A 23,972-nucleotide genomic window follows, 5' to 3' on the forward strand; every position below is an offset into this window, starting at 1 on the left:
ATTATTATAGGTATACCCTGGAATATATTTTTAGTTGTCACATGGAAGATATATTAAGAACTATAAATATATCTCTATTTATATATTTATATTTTTTACTACGTATATCTTGCTTATTATACCATAGTACTTACCCCTTCCATGCAGTCATTCCATCCCACTCACACTCACTGGCAACTCCTTTCACAAATGCGGCCACAATAGAGACCAGCAATTAAAGCTTGACAAACACTGGCACGCCGGCTTATTGCTTCTTTGGTTGAACTGTTAACACAATGCACTAATCCACATAACCGTTATGCCAAACACTGAGCAATAATCCAAATTGGTTTTATTGCAAATGCACTCGAATTTTCCACAACTTCCGACTCGAACGATTTTGATCGCGTGTACACAGCAAGGAGCGCGCCGGAAAACTAATTTGCGCAGCGAGGATGCGTTGCATTGGAGTGCCTCTGGTGGCTCTCTCTCGTCTCTTCCTTGTGTTGTGGGTAAAAACAACAACAGGAATAACAGCAACCGCAAACGCCATTAAAAATTGCTGTAATCTTCACGCCAATTTTACGCTCAATTAAAAATAGCCACCGCACAGCGCTCGCACTCAAAGAAGCCAAACCGCAAGAGAATGCAAACTGCGCAGTCATCTAAGCAATGATCACAAAGTTAATGCAGCGTGCAGCGCAGCAACAGCGCTGCCCGCAATTTTCGGCAATTCCCTTATGACCAGCACCAAGCCGCGAGTGCGGTGAGAGCGGCGTGTATTGAGTGGAATTGTAAACAGTTTTTTTTTTTTTCGTTTTGAGTGCGAATCGCAAACATTTGCAGATTTCTTTTGAGCGATTCATCGTCGGCATGTGCGTGGGTGTGTGCATACTTACAAGAGTTATATGCAGACATGTATATGTGTGTATGTACATACATGAAATATTCATATGTATGTATATTTTGCGTGTTTTTTGCTCAACATTTCGTCACAGCTGAACGGTTTAACCCTTAAGAAATATTTGTTTTCAATTGAATATCGTGAGTGTTGTGAATGCGAATATTTAAATGAAATTCAAACCAATAATTTAAACGTTTCTTGTATTTTTTTCTTAAATTAAAAAAGTTGCAGCCGCAAAGGTAGCACTTAAGGGTTAAGCCTTCTTTACGTTGCTATTGCTTCAGCTTATGTGATTGCAACAGTTCCAGCATTGTGCTCCTGTTTTGCTAAGTTTTCTAACCTCATCAATTGTCTGGCCCTATTGAAACTTCCCACACTCACAAACACACACACACACACATACACTGCTCTTTTGTATCAACTGCTGAGCAATCTATACTCAAGCTGCATACCCTGCTGTGTGTATTTGCATTTGTGTGTGCGGTAAGAAAAAAAAAAAGACGAAGAAAAAATAACTAAATAAAGAAGAGAAACTGGCAAAAATCTCATCAGGCCTCTCTTTCAGTTAAGTTCTGCCTCAGCTACTGCTCGCTTGCCGTATTGCTGCATTTCACTCAAACTCTTGCACATAGTGCGTCTCGCTCGCACATGCTGGCGACGCAAATCTGGCCATAGAAAGTAATCTTAATGGCTTTCTAGTTGCCGGCAGCCCAGCACAAGAAAAAAAAAATGAATGCGAGAGACAGAGAAAGAGTGAGAGAGAGAGAGAGGGAGAGAGAAAAAATTGTAGCAAAATGAAGGCAGCCCATGAAAATTGCAAAATGCATTCAACGTGAGGGGGCAAACGCATAAATTGTGAGCCACAGAGCCACGCTCGATCCTGAACCCGATCCTTAACTCCCCTGTGTGGGAGTGGGGGAGTGGGTGGGTGGTTTGGTGGTGCTGCTGTAAGTTGTCTGCGGATTTGAATAGCCAATTTGTTTGGCATTGTTTGCACAGATACTTTGCCCAGCCTGGGCTACGATGGCTGGAGTTGGGCGGAGCTGATGGGTGGTAGGCGGTGGGCGGGTTCATGCTGCATTTGCATTTCTAAGATAAAATGCAAATATTTCAATTTGTAACTTAAGCAAATTGCCTCAATGAGTGCAGCTGTCAGTCAGTCAGGCTCGACTCCTTGGCCAATGCACACTCACACACAAACACACACACACACATAGACACACATTGCTCTGCTTCTACTCGTGTTCTTCTTCTTCTTCTTTCATTCTTTTGTGGCAAACAGACAAAATTTATAGGGCCCCGAAAATGCAATATTTATGGCTGATTGGTTTTTAGTTTAAATGACCTCAAATTGTTTTGCAGCTTACCGAACCGACAATTAACAACAGCAACAAAATGGCCGAGACATATTTACAAGCGGGTATGGGCGACTAGAGCATACCCTTTAAAAATTTCAACTAAAATATTGAGAGATAACAAGAAGTCATAAGCTGAAGAAATAATATATATACCAATTAATAGAAATTTGTTGCTAAAATTTATACAGGGTATTTGGTAGTCGGCTATACTCGATTGTCTGTATACTTATCCCCAAATGTCTCTACAGATATGCATGCTCTTGTTCTTACGTCTCAGCCTACGTACAGAATTCTGTAAAACTAATCTATCCGCTTTTATGCCCTACCCAGGGTATTTGAAATTTACAAATCTCTTTTCTTTTTCCTTTGTGATTGCCTAATGGAGCTACAAACAAAAAACATGCTTAAAAACTGCTTAAAATACCAGAAAATTGCTTTTCACGCACTTTCGACTGCCACTTGGAAAAATGTCAATTGATGAATTTTCTCAGACATTTTGCCAAATATCTTAAATAAATAAATAAATGTAAATTACATTTAGATCTGCACTTTACGAGAAATGTCTGAAAAATGCGAAAAGAGTTGGAATTTTCCATTGAGTTAAATGGCTTGGAAAATAATAAAGTGAGACTCAAAGTATTTTTGGGCAAAAATAATCTGAAATACAAATATGTTTATTTATTTATCTGATATACAAATATGTATAGGCTCTTAAGTTTATTTATTTGTTTGTTTATTTGTGTTTAGTATTATAGGTAAAATAATTGAAATGATAATAAAATCTCTCATAAAATTTAATTAAGAAAGTCGATAATTCTAATCGGTTTGTATGAAATCGATACATAGAGAGCTTTCTTTAAATATATTTTGAATGTTTCAAGGCTGAGAAACATCCAGTTAGATTTACCTGTAGATTTATCAAATGCTTCAGAATTCTTATATATCCCTTAACTCAAGCCAATATTTATTTATAAATATTCGAGTAATACAAGTTTACCTTACTCAACAGTTCCTGATATATCTGACAATATATATTTATAGGTACATAGATTATATTTGCTTTATAAGTATATCCTTTAAAGAGATCAAGAAATCTCATCTATTATATTATATTATATATTTTAAGCATAGCCAAATATACCCTAACGAACAGAGATATCTCAACTCCTTCAATTAGTATTCGCCCATTTTCCACTTCAACTTCAAGAAACTCGAGAAAACATTTACAATATATATATATATATTATCTTTTATCTATTATCTATTCGCAAATAAAGTCAAATTTTACAATATGTGCGCAGCTATGGGAAAACTTGAAAACTTCATTTCATTGTAGTCGGAGCGGAAAACTTTGCTTGGACCAACTGTCAATTGAAGTATTTGCTTAACACACCTGACTAAGGACGAACTTTCCACTCTGTGCTTTCCACTTTCCACTCTATCAATAACCAAAGCATGTTTATTCTTATCTTCAATGGGAAACTCAATAAAATGTCTGTGGGGGCATGGAAAACGGAAAACTTGAAGTAAATCCACAATTTGGTTTATTAGCCAAGATTTACCATTCCCCTCCAATCTATGCCCCTTTTCCTTTTCACTGTTTCACTTTCTTATCTAGTCTCTAGTCTCTCTAATTGCAATAAAAACAATTTGCAACAAGTGCAGATGTGTAAATAGCGCACAGCCATGTTAAGTATTTGTGAACAGAAGACTTCAATGTCGACAACAGCGCAGCAGCAGCAGCAGCAGAAACAACAACATTAAGTTTATATATATTATATAAAACATCTATACATGTGCTTGTGTGAGGAGTGTGTGTGTGTGTGTGAAGCAAACAACCTGGAAACAACAAGAGCCTAACCAAACAAGCGCACAACAAGTTTTGTGAACAGCGACGTCAGCGCGCCATGTAAGCGTCATACCCTAACTAATCGATTAGCTAGGGTATACACACGCAATTGATTGTGCAGTCGCAGCCTTAGACAAGTGGAACTCAAGCGTTATATTTAGTTTAAATGTTTATATTTTATAAATATTAATTCATATAAAAACACGTTCGCGTATAAACTCAAAATTAATTCTTAAAAAAATATATATAAACAATACAAAAATGTACATCAATTTTATTAAAATAAAAATATACATATAATAATAATATATAATAATATAATAATAATATGTTAATAGATAAATTTTTGTATGCGCATAAATATATATGTGTATATAAATATGCTTATAGATAAATGTTAAAATGATTTTTTTGTTTCATATTATATATATTATTTTTATAATAAAAAAAAAAAAAAATATATATATATATATATATATATAATTTTAAATATTTCGTAAATGCATTATTTTTTTTTTTATTATATTGTATATATATTTTTTTAATAAAACAAATTATTTTTTCCTTATAGCCTATAGGGTATAATTTATTCGGTGCTAATAAAAATGTATAAATTATAAAATATAAATTTAAATATTTAAGAAATGATTTTGATGATTGCAAATGATTTTTGAAAAATATATATACATATATATTTATATTTATTTATATATACATATATATAAAAAAAGAATATGTAAATATACATATATATTTATATTTATTTATATATACATATATATGTATATTTACATATTCTTTTTTTTAATTTACACTACAACTTGTTCATTTTGATCTAGTACAGAGTATATATAAGTCGCTTTTCAAAGTATTCTCCTTTGAGCAGCAAACGTATGTTTTGTTCTCTGTTTTATTTCGCACTCGTTGAATGCGTGTCTCTTTTAAGCCGTTGTCCAACACTGTCTTTTGAGCTGCCGTTGCTGTTTCTGTTGCAACTGCCAGTCAAAATGTCATTGCTGTGTTGTTGTTGCAACTTGGTGCAAGTTGTTGCTGCTCCGCCTGCTCCTCCTGCTGCTCCTCCTCCTGCCGCTCCTGCTGCTGCTGCTACTGTTTGGTTTTCTTGTACAAGCTCGTGTTATTTGAACAAAAACTGTGCACACTCAGCCTTGATGGAAGCGGAGGAGTGACAGAGGCAGGCACAGAGCGTGGCGAGGCAGAGCTGATTCATTTCTATGGCATGCGTGTGGGCGTGGCAGCAATGGGGGAGCTACAGCAGCAGCAGCAGCAGCAGCATCTAGGGTCTTGACACTCTTGTTTGCTAAACAATGCAATGTATGTCAAGGCAAAATATGTTCATTCAACTCAAAACAACGAGAGCATCAATAATACAACACGATGGCATGATTTTTCCAAAGAGAGAGACAAGGACAGAGAGAGAGAGAGAGAGTGTGGGTGTGTGTGTTTAGTTTTGTCTACTGTTTGTTGATTACATCAATGCAATTGAAATGCGCTTGCATTGAATTGAAATTGAAATTGAAATTTGCGTGTTGCACTTATCAAAGACATTCGACATATAATAAACGACCTCAGCAGTTGACAATTGGTATTGATAGAGCGAAAAGCAAGATAAAGTGAATATAGGAGAAATTTATGTGAATGAAGGAAATGAACTTGGAGCGAATGAAGTGATAAAGTAATTTTTGCAGCTTAAAATTTATTAATGACTAATTTAATATTATTTATTTACTATAGTTTCACAGAAGTAGTGAAAATCTGAGCTGGAATTGAAATAAAAATTGAATATGATTGCTTAGATTTTTATAGACACTATGTGTAGAGTTCTTCTTTTTTATACTTTTATTTTTTAATTTTTAAATTATTATTATTATTATTATTATTATTATTATTATTATTAATATTATATTATTATTATTATTCTTATTGTTATTCTTATTATTATTTATTATTATTATTATTGTATATTATTATTATTATTATTATTATTATTATTATTATTATTATTATTATTATTATTATTATTATTATTATTATTATTATTATTATTATTATTATTATTATTATTATTATTATTATTATTATTATTATTATTATTATTATTATTATTATTATATATTTATATATTTTTTTGACTTGCAGTTACACTGAAATAAGTGAAAATGTAGGGTGCAGTTGGAGAGGTTCTTACACTGAGAAATATATATTAACAAAACTTTAATATATATTATCAATTATTTTTAAAAGTTTATTTATATGAATTTTTATTATTTTTGTACCTCAGCACTCTATTTAAAGATTTTTCCGTTAATTTTTGGTCTTAGAAATTACTTAAAAGCTAATCGAAATATAGATGTAACTTTGTTTAGCATAATCATATTTTAGATGTGAATAAGTACTGCATCAATGTTTCAAAACTCTTCAACATATTCACATATTTAAGGTTTCATAAATTAAGGGACTGAATTATATACGACTATTCTCATTAGACATTTCATAGTTATATTCTCTGCAATACTTAAGTTCTCTCCCCCCATCCCTACCATTCGCGAACACCCCATCCTATGCAGCGAAAAATCTTGTGAGAATTTCCATATTTTTAATTACGCACTCTCTGCGCCTGTTTTTGCAACAAAGCAGGAAAAATGCAATTGAAGTTTTTTCTTTTGGAAAAATTGCATAACAACTGCCATTAAAAGGCAGACAAGCAAATTAAAACTGAGAGAAAAAGCGGCGAAAAAAAAAAGTCAACGGAAAAAGAAAACTCTGTATACCCATAAGAATAAAGCAGCGGGCAGCATGAAAGTTATAAACTTTGTTTAAAAAACAATTACAAGCTGCAAAGTAGCAGCAAAAAAAACAAAACAAAAGTCTGAAAGTGAAAGGGGGATGGAATGCGCGTGTGAGAGAGATCGCAGCACATAAAGAAAATATTAAAAAATATAAAGTTTACAGTCAATAAAAAGCAATGCAGGAAAACTCTTTATGACAAAAGGCGAAATCATAATAAAGGGGCTGAGAGACAGAGCAGGCGAAAGAGGAGTGGCAGCAAGAGGCAAGGGAATAGAGAATGGGAGTGAGGCTTAACATAGGCACTAAACGGACACTTAAACGTTAACTTGATTTAGCACCTCGTAACAAAACACAAAAATGGAGAAAAAAGGAGAACAAAAAACGGACTCTACAATTCCCAAAGAGCACAGGCAGTGCTGAAAAGTGGGCGTAACAGGCGCCAAGCTATAAAAACAGATCAACGGAAAGGCGCAATAAAACGAACATTTCGACCAAAAAGCAATTGGCTATAAACGACTCGGCAATACCCTTGAATCAAAGCCAAGCAGAGAGATGAACAGAGAGGATGGGGTTGAATCAAAACTGCGTTTAAGAAGTAAGAGATACTATGAAGAGAAGGGCGTGGCTTGAATTGTGATAAGATGATTTCCCAATTTTGTTGAGCTCAACTTTATATAAAAATATTTTTATATATTTCTTCTATAATTTCATAGACTGATCTCTATGAATCGCTAAATCTAAATTTTATTCATATTCATATTTAAATGTCTATTCCACTTAGCCCAACCAATATACCCGCTTTCACAGTTGCCACTACAGCGTATATACTGTTGAGAGCAAACATAAGCCGTAGCCGGAAATGAACGCAAAAATCGAAAAGCTTTCGCAAATGGCAAAAGGCATGTCATAAAGTAAATCATATGGGAACAAAGATGTGCAACGATTTTGATAATTGTCGAGGGTACAAAATAAATAAAGAAAAATCTCACACATACACATACACACACACACATACCAAATACGGAGAGAAAAATGAGCTTTCGATTGTTTTGGTTGAAATTTAACGTTTTGGGCATTTCACTTGAGTTTCTTTATGTTTATTTGATGAAGCCATTTGAAATCAATTTCGCCAAGGCCTTCGCATGGCATTCTATCTTAGGTATATAGAAAAGTATATATATATGAATATTTATTAAGTATTCAGATTCAAATGGTAAATGTTTAAAAGTATTCATAATTAATGTAACTCCAGTTCGTATTCAAATTTTAATTTTATTTAATTTTATTTCTAATGTAAAAAATTTGTTTTTGTATCGATTCAAATGTTAAGTTACTTTTTATTTATTTTAATTTATATTCTTATTTAAATATTTAAGTTCCTTTTACCATAATGATTTATTTATTTATTAATTTTTTATTTATTTTTTATTTATTTAAATTTTTTTTTTAATGTTTTTTAATTAATAATTTGTTTATTCATTTTTTATTCATTAATTTTTTTTATTTTATTTTGTTTTTAAGTTCATACTTTATCATGCATACTCATGTTTATTTTTTTTTTAAATTAATTTATTTTATTTTTTTATATTAATATTTGCTTTCCTTTGTATATGCATATTTATGTAAATAATTATTCATATAATATATTCATATATATATTCATATAATATATTTATAATTATATTCATGTTCATATGTTCTCGTTGGTATTAAAATTTGTATTTACTATAAATATCTAATATTTATATACATTCATATTCATATTCATATTCATATATATATATATTCAACTTAATTTTATTTAATTTTTTTCATATTCATTCTCGCAATTTTTGACATATTTATTTTATCGCTTGTATTAATTTAAAATAAAATATATTGTTGTATATTTTTTATATTTTTGTTTTATTCAGTTTCACATTCATACTCAAATCATCATTCACATTCATAATTCGCTATCATTCTCACTCCAAGAAACTTTTATTCTAATGAACTAAACATCATTGTACTCCACTTATTCAAATAGTTTCAATCCAGGTACTCTTATACACTTCCCTCCTGTATTCAATATTCATTTATATCTATCCAACATTTCATATTAAGTAATTTCTCAAATCATAAGTTTTTCCCAATTACATCGTCCGAAGTTTGCGACAAGTTTAGCTTCAACTTGTGACAACTGCAACAAAAAGCGTTAAAGAAAAGTCCTGAAAAAAAAAACCGGAAAAAGAAATGAAAAGAAAACAAAGATATCCAACTTGGACATACGCACAACCATATACTCACATACACACACACACACACTCAGTGTGAGACATTCATGGCAATGGCCTGACAAGCCACCAGGGCTCCTAAATCGTGGCGGGGGCTCCCAAAGAAATAATGTCCTGCGGGCGCGCTGGGAAATGAAAACTTCTTTGTAATGCAACTGGCGAATGGCAAAGTTCTGTTGCTGCTTCTTCTACCACTTCTTTTTTTTTTTGGTACTTGCTACGTTTTTTGTTGCTCCATAGCGGGCATTTGAATTTATGACAATGATATATGCTCCAAGAGGCAGTTCGTAATAGACGCTGCAAATTTGTGAATCAATTTTCATTGGGATTTTTAAGGTGAAAATATATTGAGACGTCAATCAGAGAGGCATTCAATCATTCAATCAAATTTAGAATATATACAAAAGTTGGATCGAGTTTCTAGAAAGGTATGAGCAACTTGATTAGCTTGGACTGTTTATTGTTTAAGCGCACATCAATCAATCAATCAATTCATCAGTCAGAAAGAGAAAAAGAGCTGAAAATTTTACTTATTCTCACTTTTCTTTAGGTAAAGACTTTTTACATATTTTCCTTTATGACAATAAAACTTACATACATATATTTCCAATGCATTTCCAGGGTATCTTTCGATCAAACTCTGTTTTCATGCACCATCCTCATCTGGCTGGGAATGGGTCGACGAAAGTTACGCGAAACGCTTCCAGCTGATGAGTGGCGTGTCAGTCAGATGGGGAGTGCAGAGCCGCGTTGCTGCTGCAGCGGGGTCGCGGTGTCTGTAGGTGAGCAGCGGGCGGTGGGCGGGGCACAAAGGATACGGCGGCGCATGGTAGCTGTAACTACAATATGCGAGAAGATGAAAGTAAACGCAAAAAGCCGCATCGAAATTTATCGCTCGGCACTGGGCGCAAAACCGCAAAGGCAAAAGCCAAAGAATTCATCATCATTGCTCATCATCATCTGGCACGGTAGGTGGCTAGCTGTCACTGGCGACGAATGGGTGGCAGTGGGCGCGGCAGCAGCGTCCCAGCGGTGTAATACGCCGTTTGATGTGCAGCCGCCAGGCCAAAGCAAAAGAGAGAAAAACCAAAAAAAAAGAATGAAAGAAAACTCCAGGAAACTTGCGACCGTTGTCCAAAAATATGTCCTTTATTATATTTCTTGGACGCCTCACAGTGCTCGACTGTGCTCGGTGGCCGCTGCCTTTGCGGTAAAGTTAATCCTTGGGCATCAATTTCGAGAAATAATTTGAGCAACATCAAAACTTTTAATACGACCAATGATAATGGCGCCCGCAGTCGCCCGAAAACTCTCTCGTCCCTCAACTCTGACCCCGCTGTGGCGAAAAGTTTTTTTTTATTGCCCGGCTACGTAATTTCTTTGTCCTGAATTATGGGGCTCAGGTAGACGGGCGCTGGACCAGCCTTTTGCGCCCTGAACGGTGTACTTCGTCCTCCCGCTTAGGCAGCTCCATTGACGGCCATTGCCGTCACCCGTTCCCCCCGCTCCCCGCGCCCTGCGGCCAGTTGTGGTCATTATGCCGTTTATTGAGTGCCACACCTGTCTGCCCGGCCAGAGAGTTAACGCCGCAGGCGGCCATTCCTCACGCCCGCCTACCCCCCACCACCCCGCCCTGCCAATTTGCCATCGAACAAAAGCTCTGCATGGGTCGCTTTTTCGTTTACGAATCGACTTTTTATGCCGAATTGTTGTGGAATTAAACTCTTACATTCGCTCAAATTGAATTGAACAATAGAGTTTTTTATATCCACATATATATGCATTTTCCTCTATACACAAATGTTTGCCAATTCAGGTTGAAATTATGCATACCAATTGAATCCTGATTGCGCAGCGAAAGCGAAATAATTGTGTGAAATTTAGGCTCCAAACAATGTGAAACATGATTTTACCCACTATTGTACTCTAACTAACAGGCAATTGGTATTTAATTCAATTCGTAGTTAAATCTAGTGAAGAGCTGAAAAATGTTTGAAGGGATTTGATTTTGATTTTGTATGTATATTTATTGTATATTTTTAATTAATAATATTCTACACATATTTAGTAATTGTGCATATGAATTTGCTGAAATTAGAAACTCAGCTCAATTTACGAATTTTTTATTTAGAGAAAAAATGTCAGTGAAATTTGGTCTGTCTCTTTATGGGATTATCTAGTTGTTTTTTCCTGAATTCATAAATATGGGCAGTGAGAAAGGGAGAGAGAGAGATAGATAAATATAATGAAATATAGATGATATCATTATCTCTTTCTTCTTGTAACTTGCCCTCTCTCACTCTTAGTACTCACTGTATTCTGTATTTTCTGTCTCTCTCTCTCTCTCTCTCTCTCTCTCTCATTCTTTGTACTGACTGTATTCTGTCTTTTCTTTCTCTCTCTCTCTCTCATTCTTTGTACTCACTGTATTCTGTCTATTCTGTCTCTCTCTTTCTCTCCCTCTCTCTCTCTCTCTCTCTCTCTCATTCTTTGTACTTACTGTATTCTGTCTTTCTCTCTCTCTCTCTCACTCTTTGTACTCACTGTGTTCTGTCTTTTCTGTCTCTCTCCCTCTCTCTCATTCTTTGTACTCACTGTATTCTGTCTTTCTCTCTCGCTCTCTCTCTCTCACTGTCTGTTTCTACCTCTGATACCCTTGTTTGGTCAACTTACCTCTCTTTATCTGCCTATATGCCAATCTCTATCTGTTAGGATCTATATATCTCATTTCATCCCTTTCTCATTATCTTACTCTAAATCTATCGAACTCGTTTTCTCTCTCAATCTCCCTTCCTCTCTCTTTCATTCTCTATCTTACTCTATTTCACCCCCCTCTCTAACCTTCTCTATACGTCTCTATGCATCTCTCTACTCTAAGTCTATCACAATTTTCCCTCTCCTTCCTTCTCGCTCTCTAACTTCCTCTGATTCTCTGACCTTCTCTCTTCCTCTTTGTTTCTCTCTCTCTCTTTTTCTCTCCTGTACTCACCATTTCCCTTGGGCTTCACTTGTCTCCAATAATCCAAATCCTTCTCTATGTTCTTAAACTTCGCCTGCCTCTCACTTTATCTTCCTGCCTCACTCACTCTCTCCCTCAATTGCCCATCAACTCCACTTCGATTACATGTGCCTGCCTATCACGCCATTCCCTTCACTTGCCAACTTGTTGCCGCTGCAAAATGAAGTCCGAAATGATGCAAATTGAGTCATTTGACATGCTTAAAGCTCAGCTTAATGTTTGTCCCATGCGAATCTGGTGGCATTTTAAGCAACGCTAACCAAGTGGGCTGCAGTTCGATAATTGGTCGGAAATCGCAGCCATGGCCAAAGGAAATTAGCAAAACAAAACACTGCAATTAGGCGAGGCCAGCAAGGTAAAGCCAAACAACAAGGACAACAAGCAACGGACAGCGCATGGAACAATGCAGCAGCAGCAGCACCTGCAAAAATTATGCAACAAACTTGGCTGGCAACGAGCAGCAACAGCAGCCATTTTTGCCAATTAAACGCATTTGGTAACAATGAAAAAATATTGCTGGTAGGGGTGGTGGTGCCAGGGTGTAGGGGAGGAGGCAAACCAAATTCACCTGGACGCAGCCAATGATGAGGCACGGCAGCAGCTGGAACATGCGGCAACTGTGCAGCGGTAAAACAAGTTTATCAACGTGTGAAAATTACGAAGCGCACAAGGCAACAACAACAACAACAGCAACACCAATAACAACAACAACAACAACAGCCACAATTGAGCAGCATGTCAGGCAGCAGAACGTCACGTTGGCCGCATATTCAAATGCAAATCACGTCATCAATATGCAGCACACTGCACACACCAGCACACACACCTGCACCCACACACACACACACACACACGCACCTGCACACACACACTTGTGCATATCGTTTGCTTCTCCCTGGTGGCCATATTGAAACGTTGCATTTTGACAAAAATTATAACCAAGTTCAGTTTTTGTGGCTCTGCCAGCAGCACGCTGAAAACTTGCTCCTGCTCCAGCCTTGACTTTCTTTCTGTTTTTCTTCCTTTTCCTTCCACTTTTCTACAGTTTCTTGTAAGCGCAACTTACACGCGTCACTTGCGCTGTCATTCTATGTATGAACTTGCATTGATCGAAGGCAGAGTAGCTAGCAAATTTTTAATTATATTGCAACGTTGCACTGGCCATCGATAGGGCTTCATTTTTTCGCAGAGGGCTTCTCTTGAAGTACAGAGGGAGTTTTATTTTTTATAGATTTTTAATGATTTTTGGAATTTTTATAAAAATTTTATTATTTTATATTTATTTTATTTTACTTTTATTTATTTTTTATTCAGTCTGAACATCATTTAAAAATTTAAAAATATTTTCCAAGTCTCTAAATTGTGTGACACTTTTAAATATATATCATAAAAATATAATATAATCTAATATATAATATATATAAAATATATTCCACTTTAGCACGATTGATTAATGCCTATAGAGCTGATTTTTGTTGGAAACTAATGGGCTTATTTATGTCCAGGCTGTTTGCTTTATTGGTTGCCAGACCAACTGATTGACAGAGTATAAAAGCCCTAGAAGGATTAACTGAAACACTTTTTGACAGATAATGATCGTCTATGACTGATTTAGTATATGATTCACATATTGACTGACTGATTGATTTGATTAATATTTTGATACTTTAAGTGAATAAATGAACTCTGGCTGATTATTGTAATGCAATAATTATATTGTGTGACTGATTGCATGTCTGATTGGTTTGATTGACTACTTAATAACGTGTCAGCCTATCATACTCTTAGGCCTTATAAGTAATTATTTACTAACTTACAGAGCCAGCTGTCCAATGCTAACTGATTAACTTGATACAAAGATTTTTCTTTTTTTTTTTAAAGACGCTCACATATCTGAATTTTGTTAATTTATTTATTTTTTTTTTTTTTTGGAAACTAGCTAAAATTTGTTTAAATATTAGTTAAACTCTCATCAGCAATATAAATGAAATATAGTATAACACAAAACCAAACTTTTATATGCCTATAAATAAGTTTAGCTTTCAAGTTGACTCGAAAGTTTTCTGAGCAACCCACTCGCAGTGGGCGGCAGCGCCTGGGTCATCTCAATTAAGTTGAGGCCTTCTGTTTGTATTCTTATCAAAGGCAACGATAACGACGACACTTTGGCTGCCCGGCATCGATGTAAAGCCTCCCTCTCGGGCTCTCGCTCGTTGCACCGAGCTTTGGCATCTTTGTGTAAACTCATGATGGCCCGCTCGTTGCGGCAGCTGCCTGGCAACTGCTGGCAGGACGGACGAATAAAAAATAAGTCACTCACTTAAAAGTTCAGCGGCGACTGCAACGTTCCAAAGTTTGCTCGGTTGCTCATGCAGCGTGTCCTGCGCTCGGCATCCTTTGGCCGGGTTGTCTTCTGTCCGGCTGCAGTCGCTCGTCTATGTCCATGTTCCGGCCGGAGCTGGTCAGTTAGTTTCAATTTTAGTTTTTAGTTTCGACTGCTTTCGCCACGCCTCGCTCTACCTCTATCTGCCTCTCGCTCTCGATCTCACTCCTTTTTTTTTTCATTTTTTGGCTGGACAAACCGTACGCTGATTACATGTGACAACTTAATGAGTTTGCGGCCAAACATGGCTTGTTAAGCAAATAAATTAATTAGCGCTTTAATTGAGTTTTTTTCACCCAGTCCCCTTGCACCGCCTCGCCGCTGTAATTGATGAGCTACCGCGCGGCGGGCAAGCAAAGAAATTAAGTATAATTTATATATACTTTTTCATATATTTTATACACATATTTTCCCGAGCGCATTCCATTTGTAGTCAAAATTCAGAAATCATTTCAATTTGTCATAAGTAAAGCCAACTGCAATCGGGCATTAAATCGCATTAACAGTTGCACAATGTTTTAATGCATTTTATATCCTCAATTGAATCATCATTCTTAGTTGAGTTGTGAAACTGAAGTAGTTCCTTATGCAGAAGATTGCATTCTTAATATCTTCTATATTATTGGAAACATAGTCCTAAAACTGTTCCCTATTGAACTCTGTTTTGTTCTTAATTTCAAAATAATTGATAAATAATTATAGTAATAGAAAAAAATTATTATTATCATTAAATTGAATTTGTTTTAATTATTCAAAATATTATAATTATATATTATTATATATTAATATTGAAAAATATTGTATTATTATTATATTATTGTATTATTACTAATATTATTAATATCATAATAATTTTTATTTATATATTATATATTTTAAAAAATATATATACTATTTTTTATAATCAATTATTAGAATTTATCAATTTTATTTATCAATTTATCAATTATTGGAAGGCTCTCAAAAAAATATTATATTAAGAATTATAAAAATATGCCGCACAAAAATATTAATGAGTATGTATTTGGCCATAAGATGTTTATTCATTTCATATGATTTGTATGCATATAAAAACCCGTTAATCATTCGCACTCAATGACGATTTGATCTCAATCAACATTAGCTAAATTACTAATAATCTTTTCATATATTTGAATTCCTTTCAGGTATGTATCAGCGCCAATCCATTCATCGTGGTCGTGCAATAGAACGGGCGTATTATTCATGGGCGAGAAGCCCAGGGCGGGTATGCCCGACTTGCGCAAATAGCGACTATCCGTGCCGCCCGTAAAGATTTGTGGTCGAATCTTAAGCGAACTGTAAAGCGAAACGATAGGAGGGAAATAATAAATAATTCTTAGCGGTAAAATGTCGCCTTACAGTTCATCCGTGGCGCTCTTGAAGGCGAGCCAAAAGGGATTGCTATCATCTATGGCTGTGGCTGGCACGTATGGGTGCTTCTGATCAAATTCCAGCTCAATGCCTCCGCCGGCCTGCTCCATCCACTCTTGTAGCTAAGGTAACATATCAACAGCAATACATATGTATATGTATGTATGAATTTATATAAATATAGTTTGCGGCACTCACCTGTGCGTAAAACTCTTCGTGCACCACATCGAGTGCCAGGCGCACATCGAAGCCAGCTGTCAGCAGTGGCGGCACCACATTGCTCTGCACCCCGCCACCGATGCGGGTCAGATTTATGGTAGTGACATCGCCTATTGTTAGCTCTGGATTATTCTCAAGACGTGCCACCTGCTGGCGACGCAACTGCATCATTTTATCGAGTATATAGTGCAGCTTCTCGCCAGCTGTGTTCGGCAGCAGCAGCGAGCCATGCCCAGCCGTGCCCGATATCTTAAAGGTCATGCCTGAAACGTGATATATTTGCAATAGACGTAATGTGCCATAGATAAGCTTCGAGTTGAACTCACGCCAAACACTGCGCTCAGCGTAGAAAACGGGAAACTCGGCTGTGGGCGAGGCCAGACCCTCATCTAGTCCGAAGCCAATATTTAGAGCACGAAACGCCTCAGTTTCAACAAAGGGACGCATGCCGCGGCGTCCGCCCATTTCTTCGTCTTTTTTTTTTTAATTTAAAAAGAAAAGGAAAATAATAATAACAAAAAAAAAATAATTTAACTTGCATAAAAAAAAAATAAATAAAAAAAAAATTTAATAAATAAATATAAAAAACAATAGAAAAATTTTTCGAAATTCACTATAAAATAAATATATAAATATTATATATATAATGTAAAATATATAAATCCATCAAAATCAATAAATAATTGAAGACAGTTAAGTTGTTATAAATTAAAAAAAAAGAACATATACTAAAAATATGAAAAAACTATAATAAATTTTTAAAATTACTTTTAACAATTTTGATATTTAAATAAAAAAAAAAAAAATAATAATAATTATACAAAACCAAAAATAATTAAATCCTTTGTTCTGTATTATATTAAAAAAATAAATATATGATTAAATTAAAATAAAATATAACTAAATATACATAAAAAAAATATTTCGATACCTATATAATATCAAAAAAATTATTATATATAAATATCAAATTAAAAATATTATTTTTATTTATGATTAACATAAATATAAAAACAATATATATTAAATATAAAATATATAAAAAATAATATCAAAAAAATTATTATATATAAATATCAAATTAAAAATATTATTTTTATTTATGATTAACATAAATAAAAAGAAGCTTTTTAATTTGATATTTATATATAATAATTAATCAATCCATATCTTCAAGTAATAAATAAAAAATTAATAATCATAATTTATTATAAAATTTAAATAATAGGAAGAAAAGCAAATACGAAGCAGGGTTTGAATGATTATTGAACTATCAAAAATATTTTGAAAAATTTTGGTCTATGGCTTGACATATGTATACTTTAGAAAAAGCTGATTGAATTATTATTATTATTCACGATAACAATATTCAATCAACTGTTTCAATTTAGAGCTTGACTTTCTGCAATTTACTATCACGTACAATTTCTTGAACAGGTGCAATTATATATATGTATGTATGTATGTGCTCAAGTATCGAGTGCTATTTACATACATATTCGAAAATTCAGTTTCGTTCATTGCATTCTGTAGTTTAGTCGCTCAGCAGCTTTTGAATGCTTCATGCCACATGAATGATTCCTATCGCACAATTATTGAACTCTTCATTCATGAAGAGAGAAAATACTTTATATGGAATAATATTAAATAATATGTGACTCTGCTAGCTTTTTAGCTGCTCAGTTGAATTATATTATTCTGAATAATATCAGATTAATTTCTATATTTTGACGAACAACTTTCTCTGAAGAATCAGACAATTTTATACTTCTATTAATCTGTTTCTCGTGTTACATTTCCAAGTAGAACTGGCATTTAAGGACAAAAACTAAACACTTTTTCAAAGAAAATGGACAGTTATATATTATTAGAGTCTAGCAATTGATATGCACTCCATGATTGTTAGATTATATATAGAATACTCTATATTACATTATCATTATTTGAGCATTATCTATCATATTTTCAATATTTTCAATATATATATATATATATATATATATATATATATATATATATATTAAATTTATATTATATAAGCAGATATTTACCTGCCACAAATGAGATGTGTATTGTGCGCTTGAGCCTGACTCCATTGCGTTTCAGTGCCCGAATCGCTGCCAGATATTGCATGCCCACGCACTTCATGTCCTGGGTGCCGCGGGCAAAGATTCGACCCTCTGCATCGATGTCGGCGCCAAAGGGCGGATGGGTCCAGTTCTCGGCGAACACTGGCACCACATCCATGTGCGAGTTGAGCAAAAGGGCGGGCAGCTCGGGCCTTAGGCCCTGCCAGGTGAGCACCACAACGGGATTGTCACTATCGCATGGATAATGAACAGCCAGCGGCAGTTGCAGCTGTTCGGCCTGTTGCCTCAAGAACTCCAAACAAGGTGCTGAGCAAATTAAAATACATTTTTAAAAAATGTAATTAAGCGGATTAAATTTACATTGACACAAAATTTTAATGCACACCATAGTTGGGATCGGGATGAACGCTCGCTATACGCAAATAGTCGCGAAAGTATTGTATTTCCTCATTGGATTCCCACTGCTCGGTGCTCATATTGACGAACTGAGGAACGTGTGCTTCGCTCAACTGTTGAAATTGAACTGCTCGAGCTGTGCGCTGGTTAATCTAATCATATACTCGACTCACTGGCGTTGTGATAGTCGACAGCCTAAGTTGCTTGTGGTTATGGGCGGCGGCAGGCGGAAGGCGGGGCCCAAGTGCTGCAAAGCAATCTGATAAATGCGGCGAGCTCTATGACGGATACAAATAATTTACTCTAATTGACGGCCGCAGCTGAAAAAATGTTTATACACTCTACATATATCTGTGCTTCGATATGGTTTGCCATGTTTCAGATAAATGCTGCATAAATACATTTGTCAGCTTATCGCCAGACTTTAACAATGAATTATGCGATTTCCAGCCAGTTTCCCATCGGAGTGGCTATACGAAATCCACTTAACAACAGGTTTACCAACCACAACCTTTTCATATCTGCTCTCTGAGTGCATTTTAAATGCAAATTTATTGATGTAAAACATGCCTAATCTCCGCACTGATAAGCCAACGGCGGAGATTACAAATGGGAAGATTATGAATGCTGCTTTTCGAGCTGGACACGAGGAATATCAGTTTGTAGTTTCTCGTAATCTGTAAACTATTCTGCATTTAATCTTTAATTAAATCAATTGGTCAATTAATTTGAAATTTCATAAACTCAATTTATAATACTTTTGCTGATAGCAGACGAAACTCATACTTTTCTTTTAGAACAGCCCCCTAACAACTAGCGTTAACCACTAAACGTTGATAAGATATTATTCATAAAATTTGGGTCGTTGCTAGTTTTGTGCGTTAAGATATTCCACATTGCTTTGCTTTTGTTATTACAAGATAAAAATATTCTCAGCCTTTATAATATTTAAAGTAGTATTAGAGTGATAAGAGACAGCATGCTACCGCATTTATTTAATGAGGAAATGTGAATAATATTTGTAAAAATTTGAAAATTATTTTTTTAGTTTGAAGTCAAACCTGAAATCTACAAAAAAACTAATATTCCAATTCAAAAAAAAAAAAAAAAAAAAAAAAAAAAAAAAATAATAATAATAATAATAATTAAAAACAAAAAAAATAATAAAAATAATAATATGAATAATAATAATAATAATAATAATAATAATAATAATAATAATAATAATAATAATAATAATAATAATAATAATAATAATAATAATATATCCTAATATAATCCTAATCCTCCTATCCTAATCCTCCCTCCTCCTATCCTCCTAATCCTATCCTCCTAATCCTCCTATAATCCTCCTCCTCCTCCTCCTCCTCCTCCTCCTCCTCCTCCTCCTATCCTCCTAATCCTCCTCCTCCTCCTCCTCCTCCTCCTCCGCCTCCTCTCTCCCGTTCTTCTTCTCCCCCGTCTGCCACTCGTTGTATTCATTGCTTGAGTAATTGATAAATGTTACGATAACACGTTAAGCCCGTACTGCTTCTGGTGTATACGAGTCTTCATGTAAGACTTCAAGTCTTTACGATTTGTAGTAACGAGACATTCTGGGTTCCATTGGACGGCCCGTACAGGACAGATCTGGCTATAGTGACTTAGAATGATACCCTGATCAAGACCCCATAGGAACAACCAAGCCTGTTACATTCATTGCCACAAAACTATTCGACTCTTATTTCCCAGTCTCAAAACGATCAGGACATAAGGACCTAAATTGAGTTGTAAAATTCTAAATTCCCAGTACCCACAAATGCAGCAGAGCAGACGTATATGGATAGGGCATTGCTATAGCTGAGCTTCAATAAAATTATAATTCCATGGCAGACATAATAATATAATAATTTGATCAGCTTAGCTTTGGAATTGTATAAATATATTACTTTTGAGCAAATGAATACCATATATATGGTAATATTAAGTGCATAAGTCATACATACATATATACATATATTTAGAATTTCTTGCTAATGCATTTCAGAAGTTGAAATATGAAATTCAAATGCAGCCAAGTCGTTTAGCTGAAATACGAAAGTTCGTTGAACTAATTTCAAGTGGAAGTTTGGATAGTTAGAGGCGGCAGGAGGTGGCAGGAGAAGGCCAGGAGACGGCCAGGAGTTCTAGCATGCAAAACTTTTACTCCAGTGCCAAGAGCAGACAATTTATGAATAGTTCAGCAAAAGTTGTTGTTGTTGTTGTTGTTGGTCTGTTTGTTTGTTTGCTGTTGTGTTATGCCTGTGCACATCATTAAGCGATAATTATTTGGACCAGGGCAGAATGAATGCAGAAAATGATTGCATTTTAAGAAGGCTTTTTGGCAAAAGGAAGAATATAAAATAAATATTACTTACGCCTTAAATTGCATATACAAAAATAATAAATACAAAATATGATGGTAATTAGCGGAATTTCGGAGGAAAGGAAATGAACGGAAGTTTATAGAGAGAATGAATTTGTGAGACTTTTAAATGAAATCTATAAATGGATTACTTGGGTTTATTATTATTTAAAAAAAAAAATTGAAAAGTTTACTGAAATATTTCATTATAGATTATAAAAAAAACTTTAAAATTGTTTGATAATATAGAGTTCACTGGGTGATTTATATAACAATCCAAGAATACTTAAGAAGAGTATTTAAGGTGTGCAATGCTAATGTGCACATTTTAAAAATATTCATATTCATGTATATATAATTATTTTCAATTTCTAGTCTATCATAGGTAGAGACGAAGATCAAGTTGAAAAATGAATTCAATTTGTTTATTCATGTAAGAACAATCCATATAAATATACATTTAAAAGAGTCAATCCAGTAATGACTGATATTTTAAGAGAATAACAGAGCTCAGTTCTTGGATTCGGCATATGTGGAGGAGTTTCATTACCTCTTTTTCTATTTCAAAATAAAACCTTTTTGGGTATCTCATCTCGTTTCTCTCTTATGATTTTATTGATATTCTTATTCAAATTATAAAATCCAAAGATATCTGATTTATTTAGTTCTCTAATACCTATACATATTATAAATATTTTCTTTCCCATTTCGATATACGCAAAATTTGAAAGCTTTTAGTCTTGAGTTGTTAAATTTATATGCTTCAATTTTTAATTTATTTATTTTTTTATATTTTAATTTTTATGCAGCTTTTGTCGTTAACTCTACAGTCTGCATATTTAGAACTAAATTTATTCAAAAAATTCTTTGCCAGAGCGAAAGAAAGAATAAATGGAGCAAAAATTGCATAATATGTATTTCTATGAGTGTGTGTGTGAATCAGTGTGTGTTTATGTGTGAGTGTGTCAACCAGTGTGTGTGAGTGTGCTTATATGTCTCAGTATATGTGCGTTGGTGTATGAGTACGCATATGACTCTCTCAATAATGGAAGGATTAGCTCTATAAAAGGTACAACATATCCCCGGTCTCTTTTAAGTTAAGCACGATTATTTTTTGCGGCACATATGATAAAAGCCTTTCATTTAGATTCGACATTTTATTTATGTTTACAATTCCTCAATAAACTTTCTGTGGAGCAGATTGTGCTATCTTTTGACTGAGCAGCTCTCAAAGAGTTGTGCATTGCTTTCAAGGCATAAACATTCATCGTCTGTATGTAGATGATAGAGTTAATTGTGAATGTGGGACGAGCTCTATGTGAATACGTACCCTCTACTAATCGCATATCGTGTATTTTTGTAATCAAAGTCTATACATTCATTCGGATGGCTTACATTTTCATATTTCCCTCTGCAGTCCGTCAGGCCAGATGAATTTGCAATTCAAATCGATGAATAGGAACTGTCTCACATGCTCAGCACGAACTCACTTTTAAGTTAAGTTTCCCATTGAGCTAGCTGCTCGAACAGATGACAAAATTAATTTGCTTTTTGGCCAGAGCTAAAGAGGAGAAAGAAAACAGAACGAAAATAGAGAAGAAAATGCTTAATACACTGCGAAAAGCCAAACAAATGTGAATGCGAGGCGCCCAAGGACTGACCTAAGTCAAACAATTGACTTGGGGACTTGGGAGCCAAGCTGACAAAAAGCGACAAAGCGACAAAGCGAGCAGCGAACCAAACCGGACCGCCGCTCTATTTATTTGCCAATTTGGAAAAGGCCAAGTCCGAGGACCGAAAACCGAAAACCGACTAAGAACCAAATAAATATCTTATTTCACAAAATTCTAAATAAAATGAAATCATTTTCTAAAGACGACACACAAGAAAAGAGAGAGAGAGAGAGAGAGAGAGAGAGAGATAGAGAAAGAAATGAAAAATAAAAAGGAGCCAGACGAACGAAAACCCAAAAGTAACAAAATCCCATAAACACGACATGTCACAACATGACAACAGCAGCAGCAACAACAACAACAAATAAGACAACATTGAGTTTTGCTGGCCATCTCGCTCTTTATCTATCCGCCTTTCTCTCTCTCTCTCTCTATCTAGCTGCCTAATTTAGGGAAAATCTAAAGAAAATAAGGCAAACCGCCTGCAGATGAAACGGAATTTGACTTTGAACTACGTCCGTGGTATGACAGCAGGCACAAGGCAGACGGAAGACAGGAGACGGCACAAGGCAAATGCTGAGGCAAAAGGATAACACAGCTGAAAATACATATGCTGCAGTCAGTCAGTGGCATTCTCCCATACATACATATGTATATTTTCGTAGCACAAACTGTCGTACGTCGTGGCCAGCGAGTGGATTTCCCCAATGGGTTTGGGTCCTTTTTTGGGGCATTTGCATTTCAAATGCGTATCGAAAGCTCTATTGGTCTTCTGTAGTTCACAGTTAATTGGAAAGTTACATAAGCCCCACAGCCTAATCAGAGTCTCTGCCCTGCCCTTACCAAATCGTCCCCATATCTATCGTACCTCATACCCATTGATTTCGATTTTCATTGAGCTACTCGACCACCATTTGCCTAATTAATTGTTGTGCAAAGCAGCTGGACTGGGCCAGAACTTGGAGCGAGCATGTGTAATTGAATTGCAGTTAATTGAGGGCCCTCATCATTATCATCATCAGCTTCATTGTCATCGTTATTATCCGTAGCCATATCCTGATGCTCTGCAGCTGTACAGCTCTACAGCTCAGTGCTCTCAGCTCAGCTGGACAGGGGCCACTGAGCTCAACAATAATATTATTTGTTATTTTGGCAACCAAGCAAAACAGAAACCACATAAAAACAACAACACAAGCAGCAACAAAAGCAAAGAGACCAGCAAATTTTCACAATGGACGTCAGCATT

The 23,972-nt window shown here is 34.9% G+C and overlaps 1 protein-coding gene and 1 long non-coding RNA gene across 2 annotated transcripts in view; one reads left to right on the plus strand and one right to left on the minus strand.

Moving 5' to 3' along the window:
• Positions 1–23,972, plus strand: part of LOC149091647 (uncharacterized) — a 103,696-nt gene that overhangs the window by 51,722 nt on the left and 28,002 nt on the right. The gene's annotated exons all lie outside the window — the stretch shown is intronic.
• Positions 15,652–18,846, minus strand: LOC115564591 (aminoacylase-1). The gene is made up of 6 exons (XM_030389129.2): positions 18,660–18,846; positions 18,236–18,580; positions 16,511–16,657; positions 16,164–16,447; positions 15,954–16,087; positions 15,652–15,890 (listed from the first exon to the last, which is right to left on the minus strand). The coding sequence occupies exons 1-6, from the start codon at positions 18,748–18,750 to the stop codon at positions 15,683–15,685; spliced, it is 1,209 nt and encodes a 402-aa protein (XP_030244989.2). The 5' UTR covers positions 18,751–18,846; the 3' UTR covers positions 15,652–15,682.

The sequence above is a fragment of the Drosophila navojoa genome, chromosome 3, assembly GCF_054131105.1.
Source record: "Drosophila navojoa isolate 15081-1374.11 chromosome 3, UAZ_NAV_1.0, whole genome shotgun sequence".
NCBI classification, from domain to species: Eukaryota; Metazoa; Arthropoda; class Insecta; order Diptera; family Drosophilidae; genus Drosophila; species Drosophila navojoa.